Here is a 16,225-nt window from a genome sequence, read left to right on the forward strand (position 1 = left end):
ATCAATATAGGTATTTAGGTACAGCGGCAGGTGTGTGTGTGGGGGTCCTCCAAGAATTGGAAAATATGATTGCACATAGACATTTACATTTAGGAAAAAGAATGACTACACTATTAGCCAATGGAAAGTACTGACATATAACGACCAGTGTGGGAGGGGATTTTGGTGGGTATGGGCCCGGGTTGGCTGTGTGGCATTAAAAAAATGAGGCAAAACATCGGCAGGTGTCTATCCAAATACTGATCAGAGCAGAGAAAGTCTTAGCTGACAGACTTCAAAGAGATTTAGTTCCGCTGGTACGACCATATTTAGCGTGGATGAATTATTCTCTCAGCCTGTGCCATTAAACATGATTCACCGTTAACTCTGATTTCACGTTCACCAAATAACCTGATTATGATCTGGCTCCTTGTGTAGGCCTGCCTAAAGGGAAAGGGTGAGCCAGTCATTGTGCTGTAAGAATATCAGTCAGTTATAGTTCTCCACATAAACGTCAACTGGCATTTCGGTTTCCACATCAATCTTGTAAGCTTGGTTAGGGTGAGTCCAGCTCCGACAATGAATCTGTTCTTTGTATGTGGATTAAACCAGTTTCTGAATCTGAAAAGCTAAAAGCCAGACTCTGATAAATCACCAAGATAATAAATGTCACCCTATAAGGAATGCTTCTTGGAAGCCTTTAACTACAGACCACCCTGATATTACTAGTGGATTTTCCCTACTTTGGAATGTCTCTGCCTTGCCCTTAGGACTGCGATTTTATGGAATTCAGAGCACCAGGAGGCTCTTCTATTTCTTCTGGTAAGACCCCTTATGGATTTGCTGGGTTTCATATTAAAAGAGATTGGCAAGTAAACAAATACTAAAATAAAATAAAGTAAAATAAAATAAAATAAAATAAAATAAAATAAAATAAAATAAAATAAGACTAAGGTTCGTAGCAAATGATCTCAGGATTAAGATTCCAGTCTTTGAGACTCAAGTCTACTTGCAGCCCAGATAGCAGGGAGGAGCGCGGCACACACTACAGCAGGCACAGGAAGTGCTGTTTAGTTCATGCAAAATAAATGCCTTTCCTCCGGGACGATGGGTGGTAGGTGGGTAGGAGAGACACCTTCTTCTGTCCTGAGAGAATTATCAGCTTTGCGGCAGAAAGCTCTTAGGTTGCACTCGAGGGAGGATGAGGCCCCTTTCGGAGGGTTCTCCCACTGAGATCAGGAAATAAACAGCAAGGAGCCCAGAGCGGCCTTTGGCTAAACGGCCCCATAACGTTCCCAAAATGCACATTCGGTAGCTTATACTATATTCAGAAGATTCTCTCAGATGCTCACCCCAGATTAGCCTTGGGTTTATGTTAAATCGTATACCTGACATACAACCATGTAGGGAAAGGCTACCACAGTATCAGAGGGATGTTATTATCCTGGTGATTGACCAGGGTCCAAACTTCACCCTTTTTTTTTTTTTTTTTTTTAAGATTTTACTTATTTATTCATGAGAGACACACAGAGAGAGGCGGAGGGAGAAGCAGGCTTCCTGTGTGGACCCCGATGCAGGACTCGATCTCAGGATCCTGGGATCACACCCTGAGCTGAACCGCTGAACCACCCAGGCATCCCTCAAACTTTAGCCTTTTAAGTTAAGGAACGGGGCTGAGTCAATACAGAGTCAATATAGCTCTTCCTGTGTCAGAGCTGCACACACCTGAACTCAGCTCAAGAGCACGCTAGACGGAGAAAATTATGTCAGGTTACGATAAAATGTGGCTGACAGAAAAAGAAGATGATAGATGGGGAAGGTCCCACCTTGGAGGTGAAAATAAGTTAATATTTATTGTTTCAAAAAAACCAAGAGGTCAAAAAACGGACACAAGAACTCAAGCCAGCTCCTGTGGCTAGCCTGGAAAGAGGCAAGTCATTCCCTTGGCCTCTCCGGGTCTGCAGCCTTGGGGCAATGAGAAAGATCCAAACGAGGTTAGACAGAGCCACAGAGGAGCACCCTCAGTTCAAGGCAAGGGACCACCCTGATGTTGCCATTACTGGTGAGTTTGGGTATTTAAAAAATGGTCAAAATTAGCAGTGGTATTTTAAAAAGCAGCATTAGGTCACCTAGAAAAGACGGTTACCCAGGAAACTCAATTCCCTGAGGGCTCTAGATAATTAAGGTTTTATTCTTAAAAATGGTTATTGCCTATTCCAAGAGAACTTCCCTTGAGCCTGAATTTCTTTTTACTATCCATTCTGTCTTCCCTTAGGTGCTAAACTTCTTGAGAGAGAAATCCATTTTTGCTCCTTCAATTTCTTCCCTTTTTCCTCCTTAATCTCTCACCAGTAGGCTCCCCTACCTTACGAGGCTGGCCTCTTGCACCTTGACCTAAGAGCTTCTTCTCAGTACTCGTTCAGCCCAGCCCTGCTCCAGCACAGACGCTACTGACCACCTTCTTTGCCTTTGACGGCTCCTGTCTTCCTGAATGCTCCTTTTTTTATGGGTGAGGGGAGGCTTTCACCCACCTACACACTCAAGTCCTCCCGTTTCTGGGGCTTCCATGACACACGACACAAACTCTTCTGATGCTCCCTAAGTTCGTTGGTAGTCCCCAGTGAAGGCTTAAGAAGAAGTCAATAAATATTAACTATTTTCACCTCCAAGGTGGACTTTCCCCATCTATCATTCTTAGTTAATGTGATCCCCAGTCTCTCAGGCAGGAAATGGTAGTCATTTTCAGTGTCACCTCCTCATCCTGATATTTTTAAATGATAAAATCTACAAGACTGAGTAGGACTTCTAAACTTTGTACTTCATTTTTCTTAAGCTTTAGTAATAATTTTATTTTTTTTTAAATTTTTCCTTTCACTCCATTATTTATCTACTTATTTTTCTTTTTATTTTTTAAAACTTTGTAATAAGGCTGGCTAATGGCTTATCTATCTTATTAATTCTTTCACAGAACCAACTCCTGGTTTTGTTGATCTGTTCCACAGTTCTTCTGGTCTCTATTTCATTGAGTTCTGCTTCAATCTTTATTAACTCTCTTCTTCTGCTGGGTGTAGGATCTATTTGCTATTCTTTCTCCAGTTCCTTTAGGTGCAAGGTTAGCTTGTATATTTGAGTTTTTTCCAGTTTTTTGAGGGAGGCTTGTATTGCGATGTATTTCCCTCTCAGGACTGCTTTTGCTGTATCCCAAGGATTTTGAACGATTGTATCTTCATTCTCATTAGTTTCCATGAATCTTTTAAATTCTTCTTTAATTTCCTGGTTGACCCTTTCATCTTTCAGCAGGATGGTCTTTAACCTCCACGTGTTTGAATTTCTTCCATATTTCTTCTTGTGATTTAGTTCTAGTTTCAAAGCATTATGGTCTGAAAATATGCAGGGGACAATCCCAATCTTTTGGTCTCGGTTGAGACCTGATTTGTGACCCAGTATGTGGTCTATTCTGGAGAAAGTTCTGTGTGCACTCGAGAAGAATATGTATTCAGTTGTGTTTGGATTTAAAGTTCTGTAAATATCTGTGAAATTCATCTGGTCTTATTTTTTTAAACTTTGTATTTTAAAGTGTATTTCATTAGTGGTATATGGCTAATTACAATAAAATCTAATCTCATAGTTATTAAGATGTAAACTATATTTATTGTAAAAATGGATATCTGAGCTTATTAATCTGACATCACTAATACACACATGTAAACAAATATAAAACTTCCTGTGTGTTTTCTCTTTATTATGTTTTTCTTCATTCTTGCTTTCTATCAGGTTGATTGATAAAATCCCATGTCGGGCTTCCCACCGGGAGCCTGCTTCTCCCTCTGCCTGTGTCTCTGCCTCTCTCTCTGTCTCTCATGAATAAATAAAATCTTAAAAAAAAATACTCATCCTGTCTTTGGACCACAAAGATCTTTTACTTTTGCTTTTTATCTTGCAGGATAGCTTTATTGGGTATAGAATCCTGGGTTGACCATTATTTTCCCTCTGCAGTTTAGAGATAATATTTCGTTTATTGTGACTCTTCTTGTAGAGAAGTCATCTCTTTATAAGGAAATATTTTTTTCATTGGTAGCCTTTTAAGTTTTTTACTGTTGTTTTGTTATTGATGGTTGGAAGTTACACCAAGACATAACAGTGAGGATTCCTTTATATTTATCATGGTTGAAAATGTGTTTTACTCCTTCAAATGAGAAGATACTTCTTTGATTCTGGAAAACTTTCAACTGTGAACTTTCTGAATATTGCTTGCCTTCTACTTCTTATATTTTCTCCTATTAGACCTTCTCCATTTTATCTTCATGTCCACTTCGTTACTGGATTTTTTTCTATCTGATTTATTTAAATTCACTAATTCCTGTTGTAGTGGTTTGCTCTTCAATCCATTCAGTAAACTGTTCAACAACACAGAGGTTAGTGGCACCAACCACCACACAGTCAAAAATCCAAGTGTAACTTTTGACTCTGAAAACTTAACTCTTAATAGCCTATTGTTACCCAGACATCTGATAACATAAATAATTAATACATATTATTACTTGTATTATGTACTTATTATATATATTGTATTCTTACAATAAAGTAAGCTACATAAAATTTTATTAAAAATCATAAGAGAAAGCACATTTACAGTACCATGTCAAAAAATACATGTATAAGTGGATTCATGCAGTTCCAAACCCATGTTATTCAAGGGTGAACTGTAGTGACTTTATTTCAGTGACATACTTTTCCCCATTGTGAATTCCATTTGGTTGTTTCCCAAATCTACCTCTTCTTACCTTGTGGTTCTAGTTGTACATGTTTAAAGTTTCAACTTATTCTACTGGGTTTTCTTTGGAGAACAAGAAGGAAGGCTCCATTATATCTAATTATTCTTTCTCATAGTGGGTTTGAAGATAAGATATAAATTTCTCTTCAATAGGGGTGGGTTACTCTGTGCTCTATGTTACAGAGAGATTTTTAAATCTGCCTTTACTAGGAAACACTATGGGTTTTTCTAGAACATGTAATTTCTTGGGTTAGGATTCTCCTAACACAGGGGTGGTGTGAGGTTTAACTTCCCACTTCCTGTGTGGTGAGCCTAGCAAACCATATCCCTTCCTCAAAGAACTTCAGGTTCTTGCCATCATCTGTGTATCCCTGTGCTTCAGGGACGGATGGCTCCAACCTGAGTGCGAGGCTTAGGGAGAATGTCCAGGACCACTTCTTCCAACACTGGCCAGGAGCTCAGATTTCCTCCACATGACTTCTTTGCCAGTCTTCTCTGGTGAGTGTGGTATCTTCTCTGTAAGAGCAGCCTGTGCAGACAACTGAAGGGGGCTGATTAGATGCTGTATTCAGTGACTTAACAGTACATCTGAACTCTATGACCAGTTTCTTGACATTTCCCTCAGGCTACAGGAGATCCTGTATTGAAATGAAGTCAGAAACAACATTCAGGTAAAATGAGGCCACTTGCAGGAGCTTTCCTTGTAAATGATCAACTCAAGACAACCCCAGAAACTGGCTCTTGGGAGAGGGTGTTTTGCCCTAGCTCCAATATTCGGCCAGGCTGGTCGCCATTTCAAAATCGAATATGGCATCCATATTCGAGAGCCAACTCGCCTCAGACATGAAACCATTTGTAAGGTTGCTTTGCATCCAACGTGGTACAAGAGGAGACAACTTTCTCTGGAGGGAAAGAACCGGGTCTCCCCAGTCCCATTTGGTTTTCGTCTAATATCTACCTGACAAGGGCTACCTGGTTTGGTGACTATGAAAGAAATTGCTAAATGTGTCAGTAAAACAGGAGAACTCTATAGATTTTGGTAGAGAGACTGAACACAAGGGCAGACACGTGCCACAGACTGAGTCAAAACAGGAAATGGGAGAACAAAACCTACAGGAGAGAAGCAAAGAATATGGTGCCGCTGAAGGGAAATGAATTCCACTGCACGCCGGCCTGAAGCAGGCGGAGGGGCCTGGTGGTTCTGGAAGCTGGGAGTGGAGCAGATGAAGGGCCATTCCCGACCGCCTTATTCAGAATGCTTGGTCAGACCGCAGGAGAGAACTGCCGGAGCAGTCTGAAGCACTCGCTCTCTTCTAAGAATCTCCCTGGGAGACAAGGTTTGTATTTTGAGAACATTTTTCTTCTGGGCCGAAGCTTTCAATATTGATCAGCAAAGCTCTGCTGAAAGGAATGGCTGCCAGGGAGGGAGCTCACTTGGCACACGGCACAGGGCTTGGCTCAGAGGCTTCCTCAGGCTCCGGGGGGGGGTTGGGGGGGGCAGAGAAAGGACAGCAGGGGAGGGAAGAAAACAAAGAAAGGAAGAGGGCTGAAGAACTACGGGAAGGCCAGAAGCCCTTTTCACAGGGCCCTGACCCATAAATCCTCCATGGTCTGTTGTCCCCGCGATTCTGAGGCATCTGTGGCCTTTCCTACTTGTCTCAGCTCTTCAGCAGAGAATACGGAGGGGCTCAGGGTGTGGGCGTGGGTGGCCGAGGGCGCAATCTTGGTTTTGACCACAGCCCACATGGGCACTCTGGAAAATCCCTCGGCCTCTTGGAGCCCCTCTTTTTTTCCTTATAAATCTGGAATGACGGCAGGGCGAGACCTCGGAGGCCCCCGCAAGGAATGAGTGAGAACCTTCCACAAAACATTCCGCACAGTCCCGGCACCTGGTCAGGGGTCACTACACGCTCGCTCGCGTTGCCCTCACTGAACAGAAGATGTCTTTTTCTTCCCCAAGAGATTTGCCTTCCGGCGTCCACCGCTTAGGGAGCCGGTTTCCAACAGAGGCCACCTCTGAATCAGCACTGGTGTGGAAGCGGCCTCCTTTTCAGGCCTCAGGCTATGCCCGTGCCTTTAAGGCCTTAATAGTTCTCGTTGGGTGGGAACTGCTATTTGCCATTTAGATGGTGCAGATCAGGGTCTCACAGGAGGGAGGTGGGTGGCAGGAATTGGGGAATTAATGGGTTCCCCATATTTGCATATAAAAGGCAGCCTCCATCTGCTGATGCCCAGCAGTAATAGAGTGTGATGGGAACAGGAGGAGGAATCTTCTTTGCATTCTGAGCAGGCCTCTGAAATTTAAGAGGTAGAAAAGCTCTCCCAAGCTCTGGAACATTGGCAGGCATCTACAGCGGCCTGCGGGTAGGGGTGAGGGCTCTTTGTTGGATTTGGCCCCGGGCAGCGCATCCCAGGAGGAGGCATCTCACTGCTGGGAGCTGAACCACGCGTGTCCCTTACCGGCCTCTGGGGTCACTGAAGCCACTCATGACAGCTTCTGTCCCCGGCCCAGGGTGCGGGGGTCCCAGTCTGATGGACTATTCAGAGGCACTGGTACTGTGACACTGCCACTGTGTACCCCAGGGGTTAAGGTGCCCGCAGGCAGAGGGCCAGGGACTGAGGAGAGCCGCCCACAGTCACAGGAGAGGGTGGGGACACCCGCCAGGCCTCATCCCCCCTCTGCCCTGGCACCGACTCCCTGGTCTCTTAGGGGGTGCGTGTTTAGTTTTGCTTGTATCCCCACTGGCAAACTTTTCAATGTGAGGGGGAACAACAGAGCATTTCCTTCTCGATCTTCCCTGGCAAGCCCTTGAAATGTCCTGATGGTCCCACTAAGTGGCCCCACGCCTCTGCCCCGGCTGCCCCGTAGATGGCAGCGAGGGAGGAAAGAGGGGCCTGGCTGTTCGGAGGCGCCGTGGGCAGCAGCGCAGACCGACTGCCAACGTCCCCGGGGCCTAAGGACGCTGGATTGTGCAACAGGAACAACAATGCAGATCTGCTCCAGTCTCCCAGCAGCAGGTCGCGCACCCACGGCTCTGTTCCTCAAGCTGTAATAGCTGTGGGGGGAGTGGGGGGCGGTGGTGACGGGAACCCTTCCTTTTTGCATCGGAGTCATAGTTTTTCCAAACCACGTGGTGCTGGGAGAGATCAGTCCGGCTAATCCACGGAAAGATTTCATAAGAAGAACTTTCTTTCATCCTTTGCCAAAATAAATGTCATTATTATCGAGGAAACACAAACCCGCACTCAATAGCTGCGCTGGTAACACCGCGGTCAGTGTTGGGGGCTGTTTTGCTGCTTCCTCTCTTCCTCATCGAGGCCCACAGACCGAGTCTCGGGGAGCGTGGATGTGGAGGAGGACGTCCGGGCTGTGACCCATCAAGGCGGTCTCTCTTGTTAGGGAGGCGCTGTGTTGGGACTTACAGATTGAACACCCCGTAATGAGCCCCTTCGGGTGTCCCAGCAGGGGGACAGGGACATGGTGTCCGGAGTTCCACAAAAAGGAGGTTTCCGCAGAGAGGTTTGGGGTGGGAAGGCCTGGCAAAGGCCCGCAGAGTTTGGCCTGGGCATCTGGAATGTGCCTGCAGGCCTTGCTTCCATGGTTGGTTTACTGTTCTTTGGCCCTGGTTCCCCTCAGCTTTGTCCTTGTCCTTCCCCCTCAGTCATAATGACACTTTGTTACCTTTGGACAAAACACTAAGCATCTTCTCTGAACGTGGACACACCTGCCTCCGTGTTGAATACTGTCCGCAGGAGACCTACTGCTAGACCTGCAGCCTGATGGAGGGGCAAAGTCAATCCCAGATAGTTTGCCTCAGAAAACCCCTTCCAGGCCTTTCTCCGAGCACCGTCTCCAAGTTTGTGAGACGTTTAGGCCTCAGTAGAGACTCTTCCTGGTATTGTTGTTTTTGCCCCTGCCAGGTTTACAGAGAACTACAGGTTCTTGTCCATGACTCCAACTACCCGACTCAGGGCCTGGCTTGGCGTATTTCCTATGAACGGTTCAATTCATAACCCCACAGGGGACTCGCAGCCCCGCCACTCTGCTATACTTCAGGGCGAACTCCACTCGAAAGAAGAAAAGAAAAAGCAAGAGAAATCCGCCACACTCCTTCTGGCGTGTCCATAAGAAGCCTCCTTTTAATTTTCTGGTTCTTCTGTGGAGACAGTTCAAAACAGCAACAGGGACTTCAGAAGATACACTGGAGTCAAGAGACTCATACAGCTGATTTTTACTCCATCTCTGCCTGAGAGGATGGGGTCAGGGTCAGAAAGTTGCAAACATATCGTTATGCTAATCGTCCCTTCCCTCCCTCTGCGCTCTAGAGGGGAACGTGCTATTTATGAATTCCTTGGTGGGAAAGGACAGCATCACAGGAAGGCAACGCTGGCCACTTGTTGAGGATGGCAGTCGCTAAAAAGAAAAGGAAAAGGAAACAACCTACACGGAACCTTAAAAGTTGAATAATCCCAAGGCAAAACCCCAAAGGCCTGCCTGTCACAGGGCTAATGGTCAGCCTTTCTGTTCTGCTAAATTTCTAGACAAAAAGAAATTTTTGTACAAAATCCGCAGAACTCAGAGTAGACCGGCCCCATTCAAACCCTCGAATGAAGGACCACTGCTGTTCTCATTTGCCCTGTGGCCTCCCCTTGCTGGGGGGTGGCCTGCCCTGGGGATACACCTGTCCTTCCTCATGTTCCATCAAACAACAGGCTGACCTCCTTTGGGCAGCTGAGTCACGTTTGGACCCAGGAACCCTCCACCCCTACCCCCAGCCCTCCAGCCCCCCAACATGGTTACATAGGTACCCCTTTGGTCCTGGCCTCTATCTGGGGAGAAATTATTCCTCCTGGCTAAGGAAGAGCCACGGAGCCTCTGGAATTAGGAAGTGGCTCCTTCTCCTCCCAGACAGAATGACTTAGATTAAAATTTATTTGGAGGACTTCCACTCATACATATTTTTAAAATTTTATTAAAAAAATAAAATAAAATTTTATTTATTGATTCATGAGAGACACAGAGAGAGAGAGAGGCAGAGACGCAGGCAGATGGAGAAGCAGGCTCCGTGCAGGGAGCCCGATGTGGGACTCGATCCTGGGACCCTGGGGTCACGGCCTGGGCCACAGGCAGACGCTGGACTGCGGAGCCCCCAGGCATCAGGCAGCCGCCGTGGGAAGGAAGCTTAGGTTAGGCGCCGGTTCTTAACGGCTCACACCGCAATGCCCTTGCATGTCCGTGACCTTGTGGACCTTCAGCCCCACGGGCACGGCCAGGAGTGCGTGCCTCCCGCCCCCTCCCCGCCCCAGGAGCAAGCTGGGCCTGGCGCGCCCTCCGCCACCCGCCAGTCCCCTCAGCCACAGCTGCCTCCCTTCCTCGCCAGCGGGACTGCTGAGCTACCCCAGCTCCGGGTGCTTGCTGCGTCCCTGCCGCAGAGTCCCCTCCTAGGCTTTGGTTTGTCATCTCCCCCCGAAAAGCGACACAAACCCTTTTTCTTTCCTGCCCCGTTTGCCCCCACGAAATTGCCATAAGCCCTGCGTCTGGAGGTAGCAGTCCTGACAGACCCAGGAGCCTGCGCGAGCAGCACGCACCTGTCCTGGGCTGGTATGCACCTGCCCTGAGAGGCACCCACCTGCGCTGAGCAGCACCCACCTGCCCTGAGCGGCACCCACCTGCACCGAGCGGCACGCACCTGTCCTGAGAGGCACCCACCTGCGCTGAGCAGCACCCACCTGCCCTGAGCGGCACGCACCTGCTCTGAGAGGCACACACATGCCCCAAGCGGCACCCACCTGTGCTGAGCGGCACGCACCTGCCCCGAGTGGCACCCACCTGTCCTGACAGGCACACACCTGCCCCGAGCGGCACCCACCTGTGTTGAGTGGCACCCACCTGCCCCAAGCGGCATGCACCTGCAGCTGAGCAGCACCCACCTGCGCTGAGCGGCACGCACCTGTCCTGAGAGGCACCCACTGCGCTGAGCAGCACTCACCTGCCCTGAGCGGCACGCACCTGCCCCGAGAGGCACACACATGCCCCGAGCGGCACCCACCTGCCCCGAGCGGCATGCACCTGCAGCTGAGCGGCACCCACCTGTGCTGAGTGGCACACACCTGCAAGCAGCACGCACCTGTGCTGAGCGGCACCCACCTGCCCTGAGCTGCACGCATCTGCCCTGAGCTGCACGTACCTGCCCTGAGCGGCATGCACCTGCCCCCAGCGGTACCCACCTGCCCCCGGCGGTACCCACCTGCCCTGCGACAACACTGTCCAGAGGTTACCAGCCCCTGGAGGGCAGGTCTGTTGTCGTGGATAGTGGTGGGCTGGCTGGTGAGCAAACCCATGTGAGCTCGGAGAGATTTTCAAACCGAGTTTGGCACCTGGGCCCTAGCACCTGTCAGCTGGCTTTGTGAGGCTTCATAAAAATAATCACGGGAGAGAAAACCAACGAGAACGTTGCTAACCAGCAGGATATAAAGCATCACATGAAAACTAAAAGCTCAACGGGAGAAAAATGCATTTAAGCTCAAATAAAAGAATCCAAACACTTGGGTACCAAGCAAGTGGAAGAGGCAAAAGAGCGCCGCCTTCACGTTTTTCCTGCAGGAGGAGTTTCTGCTGTGGGGTATACGAGGTGTAGACAGACGGCACAGAACAGAACAGCAACAGCACCCGCCCGCTGGCCCTCGGGTTTGGGGCTGTCCCAGGGAAGCCCCCCCTTTGCAGAGGAGGGACCGGAGGCGTTGGCAGCCTAAGGACGCTCGCCCAGGCCCAGGCCTACGGGGCAGGACCAGGAGCTGGACTCGCAGCGCGACAAGGTTCTGAGCAGAGGAGCGCCAGGCCAAGCTGTGTCTCCCAGTTCACATGCAGACGCAGCGACGTGCGGACCTTCCTCCCTACCCGCCACCCCTTCTACCAACGTAGCCACAGTCCTGAACTTGGGGTTAAGTCTCTTGCCTTTTTTATAATAGCTTTAGTATCTGTTTACCCAAATGACACAGGGCTAGTCTTCTACTTCACGCAGTCATCATCTGCGTATTCTTCTGTGACTTCCTTATTAAACTCAACATCCCGTTTTTCTAGATTCTTCCCCACGAACGAGCACATCTTCGGTTTGTTCCTTTTGAGCTGTGAAGCATCCCTTGGTTTATCCATCCTGTGACTGGACATGTGTGTTGATCCCAGCTTTTGTAACAAAAACAGTTCTGTGGGTTATCTTTTTTCTTTTCAAGATTTTATTTATTTATTCATGAGAGACACAGAGAGAGGCAGAGACACAGGAAGAGGGAGAAGCAGGCTCCCTGCAGGGAGCCCAACGTGGGACTTGACCCCAAGACCCCTGGGATCACGCCCTGGGCCAAAGGCAGGCGCTCAACCACTGAGCTACCCGGGCGTCCCTGTGGATTATCTTTTCATTTGGAATTTCACCAGCACCAGGTCGCCTGAATGATCTGTTAAAACACAACCTGCTGGGTCCCATCACTGGAGTTTTATCTGATAGATTTGGGATGGGGCCTGGGAATTTGCATTTCTAACAAGTTTTCTGATACTGCCGATGCCACGTGACCCAAGGACTACACTTGCAGAACCAGTGCTCCAGGGCACAGACCCAAGAGAAGAACTTCTGAGTCACAGGACAGGCAAATGCCCGACTCCCCCAGGTAGGCCAACATGTCATCCGCCTGTCTACAAATTCACAAGGCCATCTGCCGTTACCTCATGTTTTTAATTTGTACCTCTCTGCTTACTGCATTTGAGTGTTTTAAAAATGCATTTATTTATTGGACATTAATGTTCTTCTGTGTCATGACTGTTTGGCTCTTGCTCATTTTTCTAATGGGTTGTTTGTGTTTCCTTTATTGACCTGTGAGAGTTCATTGTATTTTATGGGTATGAATCCCTCTTCACTTATGCCAGTTGCAAAAATCTTTTCCCAGTTCATGGCTTGTCATTTTACTCTTTATGTTGTCTTTTGAAGAACCAAAGTTGCAAATTTTAATGCAGTCAAGGTTATCAATCTTTTATCGTTTGTGCTTTCTGGGTCTTCTTTAAGAAATCCTTCTCTATGCTAAGATCATAAAGACAATTTCTCCCAAACAATTTTCTATAAGTTGTATTTATTTATTTTGCCTTTCGCATGTAAGTCGTAATTTGCAGGGGCTTGATTTTAGTCTATGGTGTGAAGAAGGGATTCAGTTTTAATGTTTTCTACACCGTTTCAATTGTTCTGATTTTATCTTAATATCTAGAAGGGTAAGACCCATACAGAAATGTCACAAACATTCCTGGCATTTTGTTCTTCCATATACATCTTAGAATGACCTTATGAAGCTACATGAAAACCTCACTGGAACTTTGGTTATAACTGTACTGACTCTAAAGATTGATATCTTTATAACGTACCTATGAAAGAATTTGTATATCTTCATAATATTGTCACATCTAACTGCTGCTGTGTCTGAGATATTACTGTTTTTTTATTCTTAAATAGTATTTGTCACCCTTCTTGTTTTCATTTAGTCTTACGGGAAATTTATCTAATTTATTAGCTTTTTCTCCAAGTTTGCTTATTTGAGAAACTGTTTGTGGTAAAATATACATAACACAGAATTGAACACTTTAACCATTTTAAAGGTGTACAGTTCAGTGGCACTTGGTACATTCACATTTTTATACAACTATCACCACTATTTATCCTCACATTTTCATTTTCCCAAATTGAAATGTTGCACCCGTTAAACACATATTTTTCTTCCCCTCCCCCCAGTCCCTGGCAACAACCATTTTACTTTGTGAATTTATGAATCTGATTACTCTAAGCACCCCATTAAATTGAATTATACGATATTTGTTGTTACGTGACTGGTTATTTTACTTGGTACGATGCCTACACCGACCACCCATTTTGTCGCATGCCTGAGAATTTCATTCCTTTTGAAGGCTGATTAATACTCCATTGCATTATCTGCCATGTTTTCCTTATCCATTCATTCACTGGGAGACATATGGGTTGCTTCTATGTGTTAGCTATTGGGAATACTGCTGCTATGAACATGAGTGTACAAATATCTGTTTAACTGTTTTCACTTCTTTTGGGTATATAGACAGGAGTGGATTATTGAGTCATACAATAATTATGTTTATTTTTTTTTTTTTGAAGAACCACCATATTGGTTTCCATAGCAGCTATCCCATTTTACGTTCTTAACAGTAATGCACAAGGGTTTCAATTTCTCCACATTCTCACCTACTTGCTATTTTCTGTTTTTTTTTATATATATATATATTTTTTAATAGCTATCCTGATGGGTGAGATGATATCTCATTGTGGTTTTTTTTTTTTTTTAAGATTTTGTTTATTCATGAGCGACAGAGAGAGACAGAGAGAGAGAGAGAGAGAGAGAGAGAGAGGCAGAGACACAGGCAGAGGGAGAAGGGAGAAGCAGGCTCCATGCAGCGAGCCCAACGTGGGACTCGATCCTGGGACTCCAGGATCATGCCCTGGGCTGAACACAGGCGCTAAACCGCTGAGCCACCCAGGGATCCCCCTCATTGTGGTTTTCATTTGCATTTTCTAATGTGTTAGTTGCTTTAAACAATAAACTTTGGCTTTATCATTAAAAAATTTTAATTGAAGTGTAGTGGACATATAGTATTATATTAGCCTTAGGTGTACAACACAGTGATTTGATAATTATATATCATGAGATGCTCACCATAAGGGTAGTTACAATCTGTCACCACATAAAGTTCTTATGATATTATCGACTACACTGTCTATACTGTACTTTTCTTCCCCATGATCTATCTTATAACTGGAAGTTTGCAACTCTCAATCCTCTTCACCCATTCCTCCTATCTCCCATCCCCTCTGGCAACTATCAGTTTGTTGCCTGTATTTTTGAGTCGGTTTCTGTTTGTTCATTTGTTTTTTAGATTCTACATGTAAGTGAAATCATATGGTATCTGTCTTTCTTCGATTTAGTTCACTTAGCATATTCCTTCAGTCCATATGTTGTTGAGAATGGCAAGATTTCCTCCTCCCTTTTTATGGCTGAGTAATATTCCAGTGTATATCAACACCACATATTCTTTACTCATTCACCAATGGACACTGAAGTTGCCTCCACATCTTGGCTACTGTAAATAAAGGTGCAATAAACAGAGGGATGAATATATCGTTTTGATCTAGAGTTTTCATTTTCTTTGGGTAAACATGTAGAAGTGGAATTACTGGATCATATGGTGTTGCTTTTTTTTTTTTCCTTTTTAAGATTTTTTAAAAATTTTTATTTATTTATGATAGTCACACACACACAGAGAGAGAGAGAGAGAGAGAGAGAGAGAGGCAGAGACACAGGCAGAGGGAGAAGCAGGCTCCATGCACCGGGAGCCCGATGTGGGACTTGATCCCGGGTCTCCAGGATCACGCTCTGGGTCAAAGGCAGGCGCTAAACCGCTGAGCCACCCAGGGATCCCCTCATATAGTGTTTCTATCTTTAACTTTTTGAAGAATCTTGCATATTGTTTTCCATAGTGGCCGCACCAATTTATATTCCCACCAATAGTGCATGAGGATTTCTATTCTCCACATCCTTGCCAAACATGTTATTTATCTTTTTGATACTAGCAATTCTGACTGATGTGAGGTGTTATCTCGTGGTGGTTTTGATGTGTATTTCCCTGATGGTGACTGATGTTGGGCTTCTTTTCATGTGTCTGTTGGCCATCTGTATGTCTTCTTTGGAAAAAAGTCTATTCAGGCCCTCTGCCCATTTTTAATTGTTTTTCATTCCCCTGGGATGTTGAGTTATGGTAGTTCATTATATATTTTGGATATGAACCCTTTATTGGATATACCAAATATTACAAAAATCTCCTCCCACTTGGTAGGTTGCCTTCTCATTTTGTTGATGGTTTCCTTCACAGTGCAAAAGCTTTTTAGTTTGATGTAGTCCCAATGGTTTTTCTTTCTTTCTTTCTTTCTTTTTTTTTTTTCGCTTTTGTTTCCCTTGTCTGTGGAAACACATCTAGAAAAATACTGTTAAGGCCAAGAGTTTATGGCCTATGTTTTCTCTGAGGAGTTTTATGGTTTCAGGTCTTTAATCTGTTTTGAGTTTATTTTTGTGTATGGTATAAGGAAAGTGGCCCAGTCTCATTCTTCTACATGTAGCTGTCCAGTTTTCCCAACATCATTTATTGAGGAGACTGGTTTTTCCCCATTGTATATTCTTGCCTCCTTTGTAGATTAATTGACCAATTAATATGTGGCCTTATTTCTAGGCTCTCTATTCTGTTCCTTGACCCAATTGTCTATTCTTGTGTCAGGACAATACTATTTTGATTACTACAGCTTTGTAGTGCATCTTGTTTTTAGTATATGTCCTGTTGAAGCGAGCACTGTAGTGCATCTTGAAATTTGGGATTGTGATATCTTTTTTCTTCCTTCTCAACAATGCTTTGGCAATTTAGGG

At 45.6% G+C, this 16,225-nt stretch overlaps 1 protein-coding gene across 2 annotated transcripts in view; it reads right to left on the reverse strand.

Annotated features, from left to right (window-relative positions):
* The window catches only part of PPM1H (protein phosphatase, Mg2+/Mn2+ dependent 1H), a 253,879-nt gene that overhangs the window by 5,275 nt on the left and 232,379 nt on the right, over positions 1-16,225 (reverse strand). The window contains exon 10 of one of the 2 annotated variants that reach the window (XM_038549879.1): positions 4,658-5,391. The exons of the other annotated variant lie outside the window; for it this stretch is intronic. Within the exon in view, the coding sequence (XP_038405807.1) occupies positions 5,349-5,391 (43 nt within the window). The 3' untranslated portion in view covers positions 4,658-5,348. Of the gene's footprint in view, positions 1-4,657; positions 5,392-16,225 lie in introns of those variants that run through there. 2 annotated transcript variants of the gene reach the window in all.

Source organism: Canis lupus, chromosome 10, assembly GCF_011100685.1.
Source record: "Canis lupus familiaris isolate Mischka breed German Shepherd chromosome 10, alternate assembly UU_Cfam_GSD_1.0, whole genome shotgun sequence".
Classification (NCBI taxonomy): Eukaryota; Metazoa; Chordata; class Mammalia; order Carnivora; family Canidae; genus Canis; species Canis lupus.